The 16,035-nt window shown below is 39.0% G+C and overlaps 1 protein-coding gene across 1 annotated transcript in view; it reads left to right on the forward strand.

Annotated features, from left to right (window-relative positions):
* DLGAP5 (DLG associated protein 5) overlaps positions 1-16,035 on the forward strand; it is a 32,940-nt gene that overhangs the window by 13,201 nt on the left and 3,704 nt on the right. The window contains exons 4-7 of the mRNA XM_053689219.1: positions 139-228; positions 341-440; positions 1,213-1,284; positions 1,745-1,818. Coding sequence (XP_053545194.1) covers positions 139-228; positions 341-440; positions 1,213-1,284; positions 1,745-1,818 — 336 coding nt within the window. The remainder of the gene's footprint in view (positions 1-138; positions 229-340; positions 441-1,212; positions 1,285-1,744; positions 1,819-16,035) is intronic.

Genomic DNA, 16,035 nt, shown 5'->3' on the forward strand with positions numbered 1-16,035 from the left:
GAAGTATTTTATACTTAATGAATGACAGCCCCCTTATTTGTTCCATTGATAAATCTTAGTGTTTCACAGGATTTACCATCACTTTAAAATTAAGACACATTTGCACTTGCACAGGATGAACTTTTTTTTTTTTTTTAGCCACTCCCTCCTACAGCCACACGAGTTACAAGATCAATGGCCAAAGTGGAGCCAACAGTGAAAAAGACAACCCGTCCCCAACAAACTATGGTTGGTCCTTTTTTTATTTTTTACTGTGCATGGTCACTTTTTGTCATTTCAATAACACTTTCTTGTCTTATTGCTGCTAAAGTGTGACCGTACTTAACGTTTGTTTTTGCAGGCCACAGTGTTTAACAGCAGCAAAAACACAAGTGAGCGTTCTATACCGAAAGGTCGCGGTCTGTCTGCAACTGCAAAGAAACCTGATAAAGAGACTAAAGGTAATTTCTGCTAGGAGGACTGCAGCCTTCTTTACTGTAATAAACTCTGTGACCAATGTTCATTTTATAAGTAGATCTTTGTGAATTTAAAGTCCCGGTCTCAAAATGAATTATAGGTCAACTTAAAGGACCAGTAAATACAGTAGATTTGCATAAACAGATTCATAATAAAAAGACAATACAATAGAACTTAGTCTGATCTTCAAACGCGTAGCAGATTTTTTTTTTTTCTTGACAAATTTCCAAATTATATCTATTTCCACTCTTACTGTATCATGTGACAACCATCAGCCAATCACAATTACATATAGATATTCTATAAATTCTGATATACATGCATAGTAGGAGCTGGTGACTTAAAGTGAATGTAAATTTTGATGCTAAAGTGCCCGGTTTTTAAAACTGATTAAAAATAGGGTCACTTTAATTCATCAAAATTTACATTTCACTCCTGTTGTGACAAACTTACCTTTTAAACTTCACAGCAGTTCCAGCTTCCTCCGGTCTCATAAGCCGTTTCTGATGTCAGAAATGATTGATAGGTCATCCTCCAATCACAGCTCCCCCCACCGGGCACTTTAGCATCAAAATTTACATTCACTTTAAAGCGTAAATATAATAAGACTGCACATTTTGTTAATGGAAGTAGTTTTTTGAAAGTTGTTTAAAATGCCATGCTCTATCTGAATCTTAAGTTTAAATTTAACTTGTTTGTCCATTTAATGAATTCCATTATCCTTTAATGTGTAATGCACTTTTTTTTTGCTTTTAGTTTTAACTGCTCCACTTGCAACTAGAGCTGCAGCGCTTACTGGAAGTAAACTGCCCTCCAGAAATACTACAGGTAATTTATCTTAATCAAGATGGACCCCACATGCAGGACAAAACTTATTCCTTTGGAAACTTGCAAATGACAGAGCTTGTTACCTGCTAGGGCTCTGTCAATAGCTCACGTTATGTTAAATATTTTTTTTATCTTTCTTTTAATACATCACAGTTTGGTATTATACTAATATGTAAATCTGTTAGGTAGATAATAAACTGCAGATGCCTATGGCCATTATATCTGCTATTTTTTAGGTTTATTTTTATTCCTTATTTTGTTTTGTTGCTCTCTTTATTTTATTGTCGCAATGCATTTCTGCTCATGATGATTATATGGGCCGACTTCTGTGAGCGACCATTTTTATCTGCAGTTAGTAGATGGGTTTTCCAGACATTTGGTAGACAATAGTCTCCTCTAAGTAGTGACAGACACCTGAAGAGATTTGTTTACTCATTAAATTCCATTTTTTGTTTTGCAGTTTCCAGACCTCAGAAAAATATTATCAAGGAAAAGACAAATCAAACAATCAACCAGCAAGCTGAAACTGTTGAGGTAGGCTGCTTTAGCAATAAACATGCTCTGTATTCAAAGGACCATATCATATATAAACCTTTTAAAAATTGTTAATTTTAAAGGGACATTTCTTCTGTTAAGTGTGATCAGTCCACGGGTCATCATTACTTCTGGGATATTACTCCTCCCCAACAGGAAGTGCAAGAGGATTCACCCAGCAGAGCTGCATATAGCTCCTCCCCTCTACGTCACTCCCAGTCATTCTCTTGCACCCAACGACTAGATAGGATGTGTGAGAGGACTATGGTGATTATACTTAGTTTTATATCTTTAATCAAAAGTTTGTTATTTTAAAATAGCACCGGAGTGTGTTATTACCTCTCTGGCAGAGTTTGAAGAAGAATCTACCAGAGTTTTTGCTATGATTTTAGCCGGAGTAGTTAAGATCATATTGCTGTTCTCGGCCATCTGAGGAGTGAGGTAAACTTCAGATCAGGGGACAGCGGGCAGATGAATCTGCATAGAGGTATGTAGCAGTTTTTATTTTCTGACAATGGAATTGATGAGAAAATCCTGCCATACCGATATAATGTCATGTATGTATACTTTACACTTCAGTATTCTGGGGAATGGTACTTCACTAGAATTACACTGTAAGAAGTACATAAAGCTGTTTAATAACTAGAAATTATGTTTAACGTTTTTGCTGGAATGTAAAATCGTTTTCATTTGCTGAGGTACTGAGTGAATAAATGTTTTGGGCACTATTTTTCCACTTGGCAGTTGCTTAATCTTTTTTCTGACAGTTTCTGTTCTCTCTCACTGCTGTGTGTGAGGGGGAGGGGCCGTTTTTTGGCGCTTTTGCTACGCATCAGATATTTCAGTCAGCAGCTCATTGTATTTCCTGCATGATCCGGTTCATCTCTACAGAGCTCAGGGGTCTTCAAAACTTATTTTGAGGGAGGTAATTTCTCTCAGCAGAGCTGTGAGAATTATAGTTGACTGAGACAAAAAACGTTTATTCTGTAATTTGTTTCCTGCTTTCAGAATTTGTTATCTTTGCTAATGGGATTAAACCTTTGCTAAAGTTGTGTTGTTTATAAGGATTGAGGCTATATCTGTTTCAATTTATTAATTTTCAACTGTCATAGATCTTCTGTGCTTCTTAAAGGCACAGTACGTTTTTAATATTATTCTAATTGAATTGTATTCCAAGTTGCAAGTTTATTTGCTAGTGTGTTAAACATGTCTGATTCAGAGGAAGATACCTGTGTCATTTGTTGCAATGCCAAAGTGGAGCCCAATAGAAATTTATGTACTAACTGTATTGATGCTACTTTAAATAAAAGTCAATCTGTACAAATTGAACAAATTTCACCAAACAACGAGGGGAGAGTTATGCCGACTAACTCGCCTCACGTGTCAGTACCTGCATCTCCCGCTCGGGAGGTGCGTGATATTGTAGCGCCGAGTACATCTGGGCGGCCATTACAAATCACATTACAGGATATGGCTACTGTTATGACTGAAGTTTTGGCTAAATTACCAGAACTAAGAGGTAAGCGTGATCACTCTGGGGTGAGAACAGATTGCGCTGATAATATTAGGGCCATGTCAGACACTGCGTCACAGGTGGCAGAACATGAGGATGGAGAACTTCATTCTGTGGGTGACGGTTCTGATCCAAACAGACTGGATTCAGATATTTCAAATTTTAAATTTAAACTGGAAAACCTCCGTGTATTACTAGGGGAGGTGTTAGCGGCTCTGAATGATTGTAACACAGTTGCAATACCAGAGAAAATGTGTAGGTTGGATAAATATTTTGCGGTACCGGCGAGTACTGAGGTTTTTCCTATACCTAGGAGACTTACTGAAATTGTTACTAAGGAGTGGGATAGACCCGGTGTGCCGTTCTCACCCCCTCCGATATTTAGAAAAATGTTTCCAATAGACGCCACCACAAGGGACTTATGGCAAACGGTCCCTAAGGTGGAGGGAGCAGTTTCTACTTTAGCTAAGCGTACCACTATCCCGGTGGAGGATAGCTGTGCTTTTTCAGATCCAATGGATAAAAAATTAGAGGGTTACCTTAAGAAAATGTTTGTTCAACAAGGTTTTATATTGCAACCCCTTGCATGCATTGCGTCGATCACGGCTGCAGCGGCATTCTGGATTGAGTCTCTGGAAGAGAACATTGGTTCAGCTACTCTGGACGACATTACGGACAGGCTTAGAGTCCTTAAACTAGCTAATTCATTCATTTCGGAGGCCGTAGTACATCTTACTAAACTTACGGCGAAGAATTCAGGATTCGCCATTCAGGCACGCAGGGCGCTGTGGCTAAAATCCTGGTCAGCTGATGTTACTTCTAAGTCTAAATTGCTTAATATACCTTTCAAAGGGCAGACCTTATTCGGGCCCGGGTTGAAAGAGATTATCGCTGACATTACAGGAGGTAAAGGCCATGCCCTGCCTCAGGACAAAGCCAAAGCTAAGGCTAGACAGTCTAATTTTCGTTCCTTTCGTAATTTCAAAGCAGGAGCAGCATCAACTTCCTCTGCACCAAAACAGGAAGGAGCTGTTGCTCGCTACAGACAAGGCTGGAAACCTAACCAGTCCTGGAACAAGGGCAAGCAGACCAGGAAACCTGCTGCTGCCCCTAAAACAGCATGAATTGAGGGCCCCCGATCCGGGATCGGATCTAGTGGGGGGCAGACTTTCTCTCTTCGCCCAGGCTTGGGCAAGAGATGTCCAGGATCCCTGGGCGCTAGAGATAATATCTCAGGGATACCTTCTGGACTTCAAATACTCTCCTCCAAGAGAGAGATTTCATCTGTCAAGGTTGTCAACAATCCAGACAAAGAAAGAGGCGTTTCTACGCTGCGTACAAGAGCTCTTGTTAATGGGAGTAATCCATCCAGTTCCACGATCGGAACAGGGACAGGGGTTTTACTCAAATCTGTTTGTGGTTCCCAAAAAAGAGGGAACTTTCAGACCAATCCTGGACTTAAAGATCCTAAACAAATTCCTAAGAGTTCCATCGTTCAAGATGGAGACTATTCGGACAATTTTACCTATGATCCAAGAGGGTCAGTACATGACCACTGTAGATTTAAAAGATGCTTACCTTCACATACCGATTCACAAAGATCATTACCGGTACCTAAGGTTTGCCTTCCTAGACAGGCATTACCAGTTTGTGGCTCTTCCATTCGGATTGGCTACAGCTCCAAGAATCTTCACAAAGGTTCTGGGTGCTCTTCTGGCGGTACTAAGACCGCGGGGAATCTCGGTAGCTCCATACCTAGACGACATTCTGATACAAGCTTCAAGCTTTCAAACTGCCAAGTCTCATACAGAGTTAGTACTGGCATTTCTAAGGTCACATGGATGGAAGGTGAACGAAAAGAAAAGTTCACTCGTTCCACTCACAAGAGTTCCCTTCCTGGGGACTCTTATAGATTCTGTAGAAATGAAGATTTACCTGACAGAGGACAGGCTAACAAGACTTCAAAGTGCTTGCCGCACCCTTCATTCCATTCAACACCCGTCAGTGGCTCAATGCATGGAGGTAATCGGCTTAATGGTAGCGGCAATGGACATGGTACCCTTTGCACGCTTACACCTCAGACCACTGCAACTGTGCATGCTAAGTCAGTGGAATGGGGATTACTCAGACTTATCCCCTTCTCTGAATCTGGATCAAGAGACCAGAAATTCTCTTCTATGGTGGCTTTCTCGGCCACATCTGTCCAGGGGGATGCCATTCAGCAGACCAGACTGGACAATTGTAACAACAGACGCCAGCCTTCTAGGTTGGGGTGCCGTCTGGAATTCTCTGAAGGCTCAGGGACAATGGAGTCAGGAGGAGAGTCTCCTGCCAATAAACATTCTGGAATTGAGAGCAGTTCTCAATGCCCTCCTGGCTTGGCCCCAGTTGACAACTCGGGGGTTCATCAGGTTTCAGTCGGACAACATCACGACTGTAGCTTACATCAACCATAAGGGAGGGACAAGAAGCTCCCTAGCTATGATGGAAGTATCAAAGATATTTCGCTGGGCAGAGTCTCACTCTTGCCACCTGTCAGCAATCCACATCCCGGGAGTGGAGAACTGGGAGGCGGATTTCTTAAGTCGTCAGACTTTTCATCCGGGGGAGTGGGAACTCCATCCGGAGGTCTTTGCCCAAATACTTCGACGTTGGGGCAAACCAGAGATAGATCTCATGGCGTCTCGACAGAACGCCAAGCTTCCTCGTTACGGGTCCAGATCCAGGGATCCAGGAGCAGTCCTGATAGATGCCCTGACAGCACCTTGGGACTTCAGGATGGCTTACGTGTTTCCACCCTTCCCGATGCTTCCTCGATTGATTGCCAGAATCAAACAAGAGAGAGCATCAGTGATTCTAATAGCACCTGCGTGGCCACGCAGGACTTGGTATGCAGACCTGGTGGACATGTCATCCTGTCCACCTTGGTCTCTACCTCTGAAACAGGACCTTCTGATACAGGGTCCCTTCAAACATCAAAATCTAACTTCTCTGAAGCTGACTGCTTGGAAATTGAACGCTTGATTTTATCAAGACGTGGGTTTTCTGAGTCAGTTATTGATACCTTAATACAGGCTAGGAAACCTGTTACCAGAAAGATTTACCATAAGATATGGCGTAAATACCTATATTGGTGTGAATCCAAAGGTTACTCTTGGAGTAAGGTTAGGATTCCTAGGATATTGTCTTTTCTACAAGAAGGTTTAGAAAAGGGTTTATCTGCTAGTTCATTAAAGGGACAGATCTCAGCTCTGTCCATTCTGTTACACAAACGTCTGTCAGAAGTTCCTGACGTCCAGGCTTTTTGTCAGGCTTTGGCCAGGATTAAGCCTGTGTTTAAAACTGTTGCTCCACCATGGAGTTTAAACCTGGTTCTTAATGTTTTACAGGGCGTTCCGTTTGAACCCCTTCATTCCATTGATATAAAGTTGTTATCTTGGAAAGTTCTATTTTTAATGGCTATTTCCTCGGCTCGAAGAGTCTCTGAATTATCAGCCTTACATTGTGATTCTCCTTATTTGATTTTTCATTCGGATAAGGTAGTTCTGCGTACTAAACCTGGGTTCTTACCTAAGGTAGTTACTAACAGGAATATCAATCAAGAGATTGTTGTTCCTTCTTTGTGCCCAAATCCTTCTTCGAAGAAGGAACGTCTACTGCACAACCTGGATGTAGTCCGTGCTCTAAAATTTTACTTACAGGCAACTAAGGAATTTCGACAAACGTCTTCTCTGTTTGTCGTTTACTCTGGGCAGAGGAGAGGTCAAAAAGCTTCTGCTACCTCTCTTTCTTTTTGGCTTCGTAGCATAATTCGTTTAGCTTATGAGACTGCTGGACAGCAGCCTCCTGAAAGAATTACAGCTCATTCTACTAGAGCTGTGGCTTCCACTTGGGCCTTCAAGAATGAGGCCTCTGTTGAGCAGATTTGCAAGGCTGCAACTTGGTCTTCGCTTCATACTTTTTCCAAATTTTACAAATTTGACACTTTTGCTTCATCGGAGGCTATTTTTGGGAGAAAGGTTCTTCAGGCAGTGGTTCCTTCTGTATAAAGAGCCTGCCTATCCCTCCCGTCATCCGTGTACTTTTGCTTTGGTATTGGTATCCCAGAAGTAATGATGACCCGTGGACTGATCACACTTAACAGAAGAAAACATAATTTATGCTTACCTGATAAATTCCTTTCTTCTGTAGTGTGATCAGTCCACGGCCCGCCCTGTTTTTAAGGCAGGTAAATATTTTTTAATTTATACTCCAGTCACCACTTCACCCTTGGCTTTTCCTTTCTCGTTGGTCCTTGGTCGAATGACTGGGACTTGCACTTCCTGTTGGGGAGGAGTAATATCCCAGAAGTAATGATGACCCGTGGACTGATCACACTACAGAAGAAAGGAATTTATCAGGTAAGCATAAATTATGTTTTTACCCCAAATCTTTCTCTTCTTTAATATGTTCCCAATGATCCATTTTATTTGCTGGCGTGCATTAAATTGTTTACAAATGGCTCATTAACCTTTATATTGGCATTTGAAATAGGTGATTTAGCCTCTAGTATCTCTACCTATACTGAACATTCCTATACCTAGGTATAGGCTATTGAGTAACTATGTAAACTCAGACAGCAGAAGAAATTACACTCTCAGTGGGAGGTTCAAGAGATAAAGCTCTAAAATGCTCATTTACAATTGTTCTTTCTAACTATTGTACAGAGATAAGAAAGGGAAGCATTTGAGTGAGAAGATAACAAGTTCTGATCCGTCAGCAAGCAAGCCTATTTTGATGGGCTGTGGTTTCAAAGAGCAAATCCAGCTATTTATTTTGCATAAAGAAACATAAATGAGCAATTTATCATACATTTTATACACTGCAGCTGGTATATCAAGTCATTAGGAACACGTTCAGGGAAAAACAATTTTACAGTGAACTGTCTCTTTTTAAAGATCACATTGCTGTACCTTGTTAAATGAGTCACTTCCTGTGGGCACATACCGCTGTGTATAGGTGCACTTCTGTCTCATTTCCAGAGTAACTGAGACAATTTGTGTAGCTGCTGAATCATAGAGCGGGAGATTTTATAACGGTTACAAAAACCATTGGTGCAAATAAAAGTATATTGCTGAAATTCTTCTTGATATGTTCTGATGTGTTTACTTTCATGTCCATTTAACCCCTTGAGTGCTGACGGCTCTGAGCCGTCGCAGATTTTCTCAGTCAGGTGCTAACGACAGCTCAGAGCCGTCGCTAGCACTCGCCCACTTTGATGGCAATCAAAGGGCTCCCACCCCGGCCATCTGTCCTGAATAGTGAGAGACTTCACGTTTCGCACGGTGATGTCACGCGCAATGACATGACTTGTATCTCAGGCATCTAAGCAGCTTCAGACCACCAAGACCAACTGTTGGAAAGGTAATCGCCTAACCTTTCCAACGGTATAAGTCTTGGGGATTTTGGAAATAAATAAATATATTTAAATTAAAAAAAAAAAAAAAAAAAAAAGCTAAAAACCTACTTAGCAGCCAAAGGGTTAAATCTGTAAAATGTGATCCGAAAGTGCAAATTAATCCATAGTTCAGAAAGAGCATGACAAATGTACTTTATTCTCTCTGTATTTAAAAGCCTACCAAGGTATGTCCAGGAGCAACAATGCACTACTGGGGGCTAGCTGCTGACTTGTAGCTGCACTTAAATGCCTCTTGTCATTGGCTCACATAGCTAGCTCCCAGTACTACATTGCTGCTCTGGTGCTGACTTTGTGTTAACTCCTTTGATCAGTATTTATGATTGCAGTGGTGTTTGTATTGATGTTCTGAGTTACCACTAATCTATTTTGCCTTTATTATGATCCATATTAGAATTAGCAAAGACTTTGTTTACTCAGATGTCAGGGGTTCAGTTTGTCTTCTAAAATATTTACCCGCAGACCACACACCTGCTAGGTCAAGTAAAGATGTTGTTGTGTGTGTACTCCCTCGCACTCGCGCTCCCTCGCCCTTACTCCCGCCCTCATTTTCATATAACTGCATGTAATAGACACTACTATAAAGAATAAGATGCACAGATGCTGATATAAAAATCCATGATAAACCTTTAAAAAATTACTTACCAACTCTGTTTAGCTCTGTTGAAAAGGTAGCTGGAAAGCCCACTGCAAGTAGGAAATAAGACTCCCCCCTCCCCCTTCTTTTGCATATGAAAAGACCCTTTACACAAACCGGCGCAAGCTGGAGAAGTTAGTTGACAGTATTCACATAAAACTTTCGGGCTTGGTTAGGAGTCTGAAAATCAGAGCAATCTTATTTAAAAATAAGCAAAACTATACATTTAAAAAAAAAATAAAAAAAAATTATGGGGTATATAAATAGATCTACAAAACATTTATGCAAAGAAAAAAACAAGTGTATAATGTCCCTTTTAAAGGGACACTGAACCCAAATTTTTTCTTTTGTGATTCAGATAGAGATGATACTCTAAGACCTAATCACTACCAAATATAGTAAATTAACCTATATGATCATATGTCAACCTTTTATAGTTGTATTTAAAGCGACGCTGAACCCAAATTTTTTCTTTCGTGATTCAGATAGAGCATGCAATTTTAAGCAACTTTATATTTTACTCCTATTATCAAATTTTATTCATTCTCTTGGTGTCTTTATTTGAAATGCAAGAATGTAAGTTTAGATGCCGACCCATTTTTGGTGAACAACCTGGGTTGTCCTTTCTGATTGGTGGATACATTTATCCACCAATAAAAAAGTGCTAACCAGAGTTCTGAAACAAAAAAAAGCTTAGATGCCTTCTTTTTCAAATAAAGATAGCAAGAGAACGAAGACAAATTGATAATAGGAGTAAATTAGAAAGTTGCTTAAAGGGACACTGAACCCAATTTTTTTCTTTTGTGATTCAGATAGAGCATGCGATTTTAAGGAACTTTCTAATTTACTCCTATTATTTTTTTTCTTCGTTCTCTTGCTATCTTTGTTTAAAAAGAAGGCATCTAAGCTTTTTTTTTGTTTCAGAACTCTGGATAGCGCTTTTTTATTGGTGGATGCATTTATCCACCAATCGGCAAGAACAACCCAGGTTGTTCACCAAAAATGGGCCGGCATCTAAACTTTCCTGAATTTCAAATAAAGATACCAACAGAGAGAAGAAAATTTGATAATAGGAGTAAATTAGAAAGTTGCTTAAAGGGACAGTCTAGTCAAAATTTAAACTTTAATGATTCAGATGGGGCATGCAATTTTAAACAACTTTCCAATTTACTTCTATTATCTAATTTGCTCAATTCTTTAGATATCCTATGTTGAAGAAATAGCAATGTACATGTGTGAGCCAATCACACAAGGCCTTTATGTGCAGCAACGAATCAGCAGCTACTGAGCATATCTAGATATGCTTTTCAGCAAGTGATATCAAGAGAATGAAGCAACTTAGATAATAGAAGTAAATTAGAAAGTTGTTTAAAATGACATGCTCTTTCTAAATCATGAAAGAAAAAAATTGGATTTCATTTCCCTTTAAAATTGCATGCTCTTTCTGAATCACAAAAGAAAAAATTTGGGTTCAGTGTCCCTTTAAATCACAGACTGTAGATTAAAAATTATTCATCTTTGAGATAAGATGTAGCTTTCAATTTTCACCACTAGAGGGAGTAAAGGATTATTTGAAGTTGGATTTCTACAACAGACTTCACTTAGCTTTATGTTCCTATGAGCTTGATATATTTAGCTACCCCTTCTCCCCCAGGACTACCAGCCTTTTGACACCAGATTGATCCCCCCACAAAAGTTTACTTTGTAAACGAAGGAAACTGTATCCTTAGACCATTATCCCTAAATGATTATAACAAGTACAGGTTTATTACACAAGCAATTAACTAATTTCCTTTGTTTTGTTTACTTCTCTGAGGGACTTAACGATTTACGGAGTGCTATCTCACTTCAAGTATTCTATATTAAGTCCCATAGGAATATAACTTCGCTTCTATATATACAAGACCCCCTAAATCTTGACATTACTGTTCCCAATTACTCATGTTTACATTATTCATAGCCCAAGAGTGGCATTAGTTAGCAAGGGGAATAGTTAAAGGGACACTGAACCCAATTTTTTTTCTTTCATGATTCAGATAGAGCAGCAACTTTCTAATTTACTCCTATTATTTTTTTTCTTCGTTCTCTTGCTATCTTTATTTGAAAAAGAAGGCATGTAAGCGAAGGAGCCAGACAATTTTTGGTTGAGAACCGTGGACAGCACTTGTTTATTGGTGGGTGAATTTATCCACCAAACAACAACCCAGGTTGTTCACCAAAAATGGGCCGACATCTAAACTTACATTCTTGCTTTTCAAATAAAGATACCAAGAGAATGAAGAAAATTTGATAATAGGAGTAAATTAGAAAGTTGCTTAAAATTGCTGCTCTGTCTGAATCACGAAAGAAAAAATTTGGGTTCAGCGTCGCTTTAAATACAACTATAAAAGGTTGACATATGATTATATAGGTTAATTTACTATATTTGGTTGTGATTAGGTCTTGGAGTATCATCTCTTTTTAAACTATGATACCCAGAACGGATAATAGGGTTGCACCGATACTAGTATCAGTATCGGTGCCGATACCAAGTATTTGCATGAGTACTTAAACCGATACCTCCAATTCCTACCCATACGCCATCTTGTGGCGTTTTTCAAACTGCATGTTCCCATTTCATTTTACGCTGGAGTGGAGACTTAACTAAAGATTGTTCACTTCTGTTCTGCCAATACAAATGGCTGTTATTTGTATTATTGTAAGTCTGAGAGCAGTGCTCCAAAAGCTGCTACTTTACAGCTGGAAGCCTACCTGGGAGAGATCACTGTACCTCATTCAGACAAACCCCTGAAGTACTGGGCATTTAATTAACTGAGATGTAATTGCCCAAAAATATATTTCTGACCCATGCAGTAGTGTGAAAGACTGTTCAGCTTAGCGTCAAACGTCCTTACTGATAGCAGAAACAGACTTATAGCTGAACATGCAGAGATGCTTCTGTTCCTTAATAAGAACTTACTGATAGCAGAAACAGACTTATAGCTGAACATGCAGAGATGCTTCTGTTCCTTAATAAGAACTTACTGATAGCAGAAACAGACTTATAGCTGAACATGCAGAGATGCTTCTGTTCCTTAATAAGAACTTACTGATAGCAGAAACAGACTTATAGCTGAACAAGCAGAGATGCTTCTGTTCCTTAATAAGAACTTACTAATAGCAGAAACAGACTTATAGCTGAACATGCAGAGATGCTTCTGTTCCTTAAAAGAACTTACTGATAGCAGAAACAGACTTATAGCTGAACATGCAGAGATGCTTCTGTTCCTTGATAAGAACTTACTGATAGCAAGAACAGACTTATAGCTGAACATACAGAGATGCTTCTGTTCCTTAATAAGAACTTACTGATAGCAGAAACAGACTTATAGCTGATCATGCAGAGATGCTTCTGTTCCTTAATAAGAACTTACTGATAGCAGAAACAGACTTATAGCTGAACATGCAGAGATGCTTCTGTTCCTTGATAAGAACTTACTGATAGCAAGAACAGACTTATAGCTGAACATACAGAGATGCTTCTGTTCCTTAATAAGAACTTACTGATAGCAGAAACAGACTTATAGCTGAACATACAGAGATGCTTCTGTTCCTTAATAAGAACTTACTGATAGCAGAAACAGACTTATAGCTGAACATGCAGAGATGCTTCTGTTCCTTAATAAGAACTTACTGATAGCAGAAACAGACTTATAGCTGAACAAGCAGAGATGCTTCTGTTCCTTAATAAGAACTTACTGATAGCAGAAACAGACTTATAGCTGAACATGCAGAGATGCTTCTGTTCCTTAATAAGCACTTACTGATAGCAGAAACAGACTTATAGCTGAACAAGCAGAGATGCTTCTGTTCCTTAATAAGAACTTACTGATAGCAGAAACAGACTTACTGCTGAACATGCAGAGATGCTTCTGTTCCTTAATAAGAACTTACTGATAGCAGAAACAGACTTATAGCTGAACATGCAGAGATGCTTCTGTTCCTTAATAAGAACTTACTGATAGCAGAAGCAGACTTACAGCTGAACATGCAGAGATGCTTCTGTTCCTTAATAAGAACTTTCTGATAGCAGAAACAGACTTATAGCTGAACATGCAGAGATGCTTCTGTTCCTTAAAAGAACTTACTGATAGCAGAAACAGACTTACAGCTGAACGTGCAGAGATGCTTCTGTTCCTTAATAAGAACTTACTGATAGCAAGAACAGACTTATAGCTGAACATACAGAGATGCTTCTGTTCCTTAATAAGAACTTACAGATAGCAGAAACAGACTTATAGCTGAACATGCAGAGATGCTTCTGTTCCTTAATAAGAACTTACTGATAGCAGAAACAGACTTATAGCTGAACATGCAGAGATGCTTCTGTTCCTTAATAAGAACTTACTGATAGCAGAAACAGACTTATAGCTGAACATGCAGAGATGCTTCTGTTCCTTAATAAGAACTTACTGATAGCAGAAACAGACTTATAGCTGAACATGCAGAGATGCTTCTGTTCCTTGATAAGAACTTACTGATAGCAAGAACAGACTTATAGCTGAACATGCAGAGATGCTTCTGTTCCTTAATAAGAACTTACTGATAGCAGAAACAGACTTATAGCTGAACATGCAGAGATGCTTCTGTTCCTTGATAAGAACTTACTGATAGCAAGAACAGACTTATAGCTGAACATGCAGAGATGCTTCTGTTCCTTAATAAGAACTTACTGATAGCAGAAACAGACTTATAGCTGAACATGCAGAGATGCTTCTGTTCCTTAATAAGAACTTACTGATAGCAGAAACAGACTTATAGCTGAACATACAGAGATGCTTCTGTTCCTTAATAAGAACTTACTGATAGCAGAAACAGACTTATAGCTGAACATGCAGAGATGCTTCTGTTCCTTAATAAGAACTTACTGATAGCAGAAACAGACTTATAGCTGAACATGCAGAGATGCTTCTGTTCCTTAATAAGAACTTACAGATAGCAGAAACAGACTTATAGCTGAACATGCAGAGATGCTTCTGTTCCTTAATAAGAACTTACTGATAGCAAGAACAGACTTATAGCTGAACATGCAGAGATGCTTCTGTTCCTTAATAAGAACTTACTGATAGCAGAAACAGACTTATAGCTGAACATACAGAGATGCTTCTGTTCCTTAATAAGAACTTACAGATAGCAGAAACAGACTTATAGCTGAACATGCAGAGATGCTTCTGTTCCTTGATAAGAACTTACTGATAGCAAGAACAACTTATAGCTGAACATGCAGAGATGCTTCTGTTCCTTAATAAGCACTTACTGATAGCAGAAACAGACTTATAGCTGAACATGCAGAGATGCTTCTGTTCCTTAATAAGAACTTACAGATAGCAGAAACAGACTTATAGCTGAACATGCAGAGATGCTTCTGTTCCTTAATAAGAACTTACTGATAGCAGAAGCAGACTTATAGCTGAACATGCAGAGATGCTTCTGTTCCTTAATAAGAACTTACTGATAGCAGAAACAGACTTATAGCTGAACATGCAGAGATGCTTCTGTTACTTAATAAGAACTTACTGATAGCAGAAACAGACTTACTGCTGAACATGCAGAGATGCTTCTGTTCCTTAATAAGAACTTACTGATAGCAGAAACAGACTTATAGCTGAACATGCAGAGATGCTTCTGTTCCTTAATAAGAACGTACTGATAGCAGAAACAGACTTATAGCTGAACATGCAGAGATGCTTCTGTTCCTTAATAAGAACGTACTGATAGCAGAAACAGACTTATAGCTGAACATGCAGAGATGCTTCTGTTCCTTAATAAGAACTTACTGATAGCAGAAACAGACTTATAGCTGAACATGCAGAGATGCTTCTGTTCCTTAATAAGAACTTACTGATAGCAGAAACAGACTTATAGCTGAACATGCAGAGATGCTTCTGTTCCTTAATAAGAACTTACTGATAGCAAGAACAGACTTATAGCTGAACATACAGAAATGCTTCTGTTCCTTAATAAGAACTTACTGTTAGCAGAAACAGACTTATAGCTGAACATGCAGAGATGCTTCTGTTCCTTAATATGAATTTGCTACTAACTTTTGAAAAAATATTCTAATTGATAGATTGCCCGTTATACTGCTAGTTCTCATCCTAAACAATTGTGCTTAAAACATACTGTACTCTGAGGAACACCCTTAGCCAGGGCTGGACTGGGAATAGAAAGCAGCCCTAGAAAAATATGAAGACGAGCCCCATTTTCTGTTGAGTCAGTAAAATGCAAATGCACCATTTTTCTCAAAGGGGATTACTGGGTACTCCTTCCCCAATATTAATTTCAGAATTAAATTATATAACTTTTGATTAAGTACAAATGTCAGATTGATGAGTTATATAGGCACCCTACAACCCAATTGCATCCAGTAATCACCCCTTTAAATGGTAGCTTCCTTGGTATCGGTGAGTATTTGAAAAAAGTATCGGTACTTGTCTTAAAAAAAGTGGTATCGGTGCAACCCTAACGGATAATATAGATTTTATTTTTTATTAATGTGCTACCTAAGCTAAAAATTATGTACCATGATTTATATTGTAACATTGCTTTTGTTCATATGACATAACCTTTTGT

The sequence above is a fragment of the Bombina bombina genome, chromosome 1 (assembly GCF_027579735.1).
Source record: "Bombina bombina isolate aBomBom1 chromosome 1, aBomBom1.pri, whole genome shotgun sequence".
NCBI classification, from domain to species: Eukaryota; Metazoa; Chordata; class Amphibia; order Anura; family Bombinatoridae; genus Bombina; species Bombina bombina.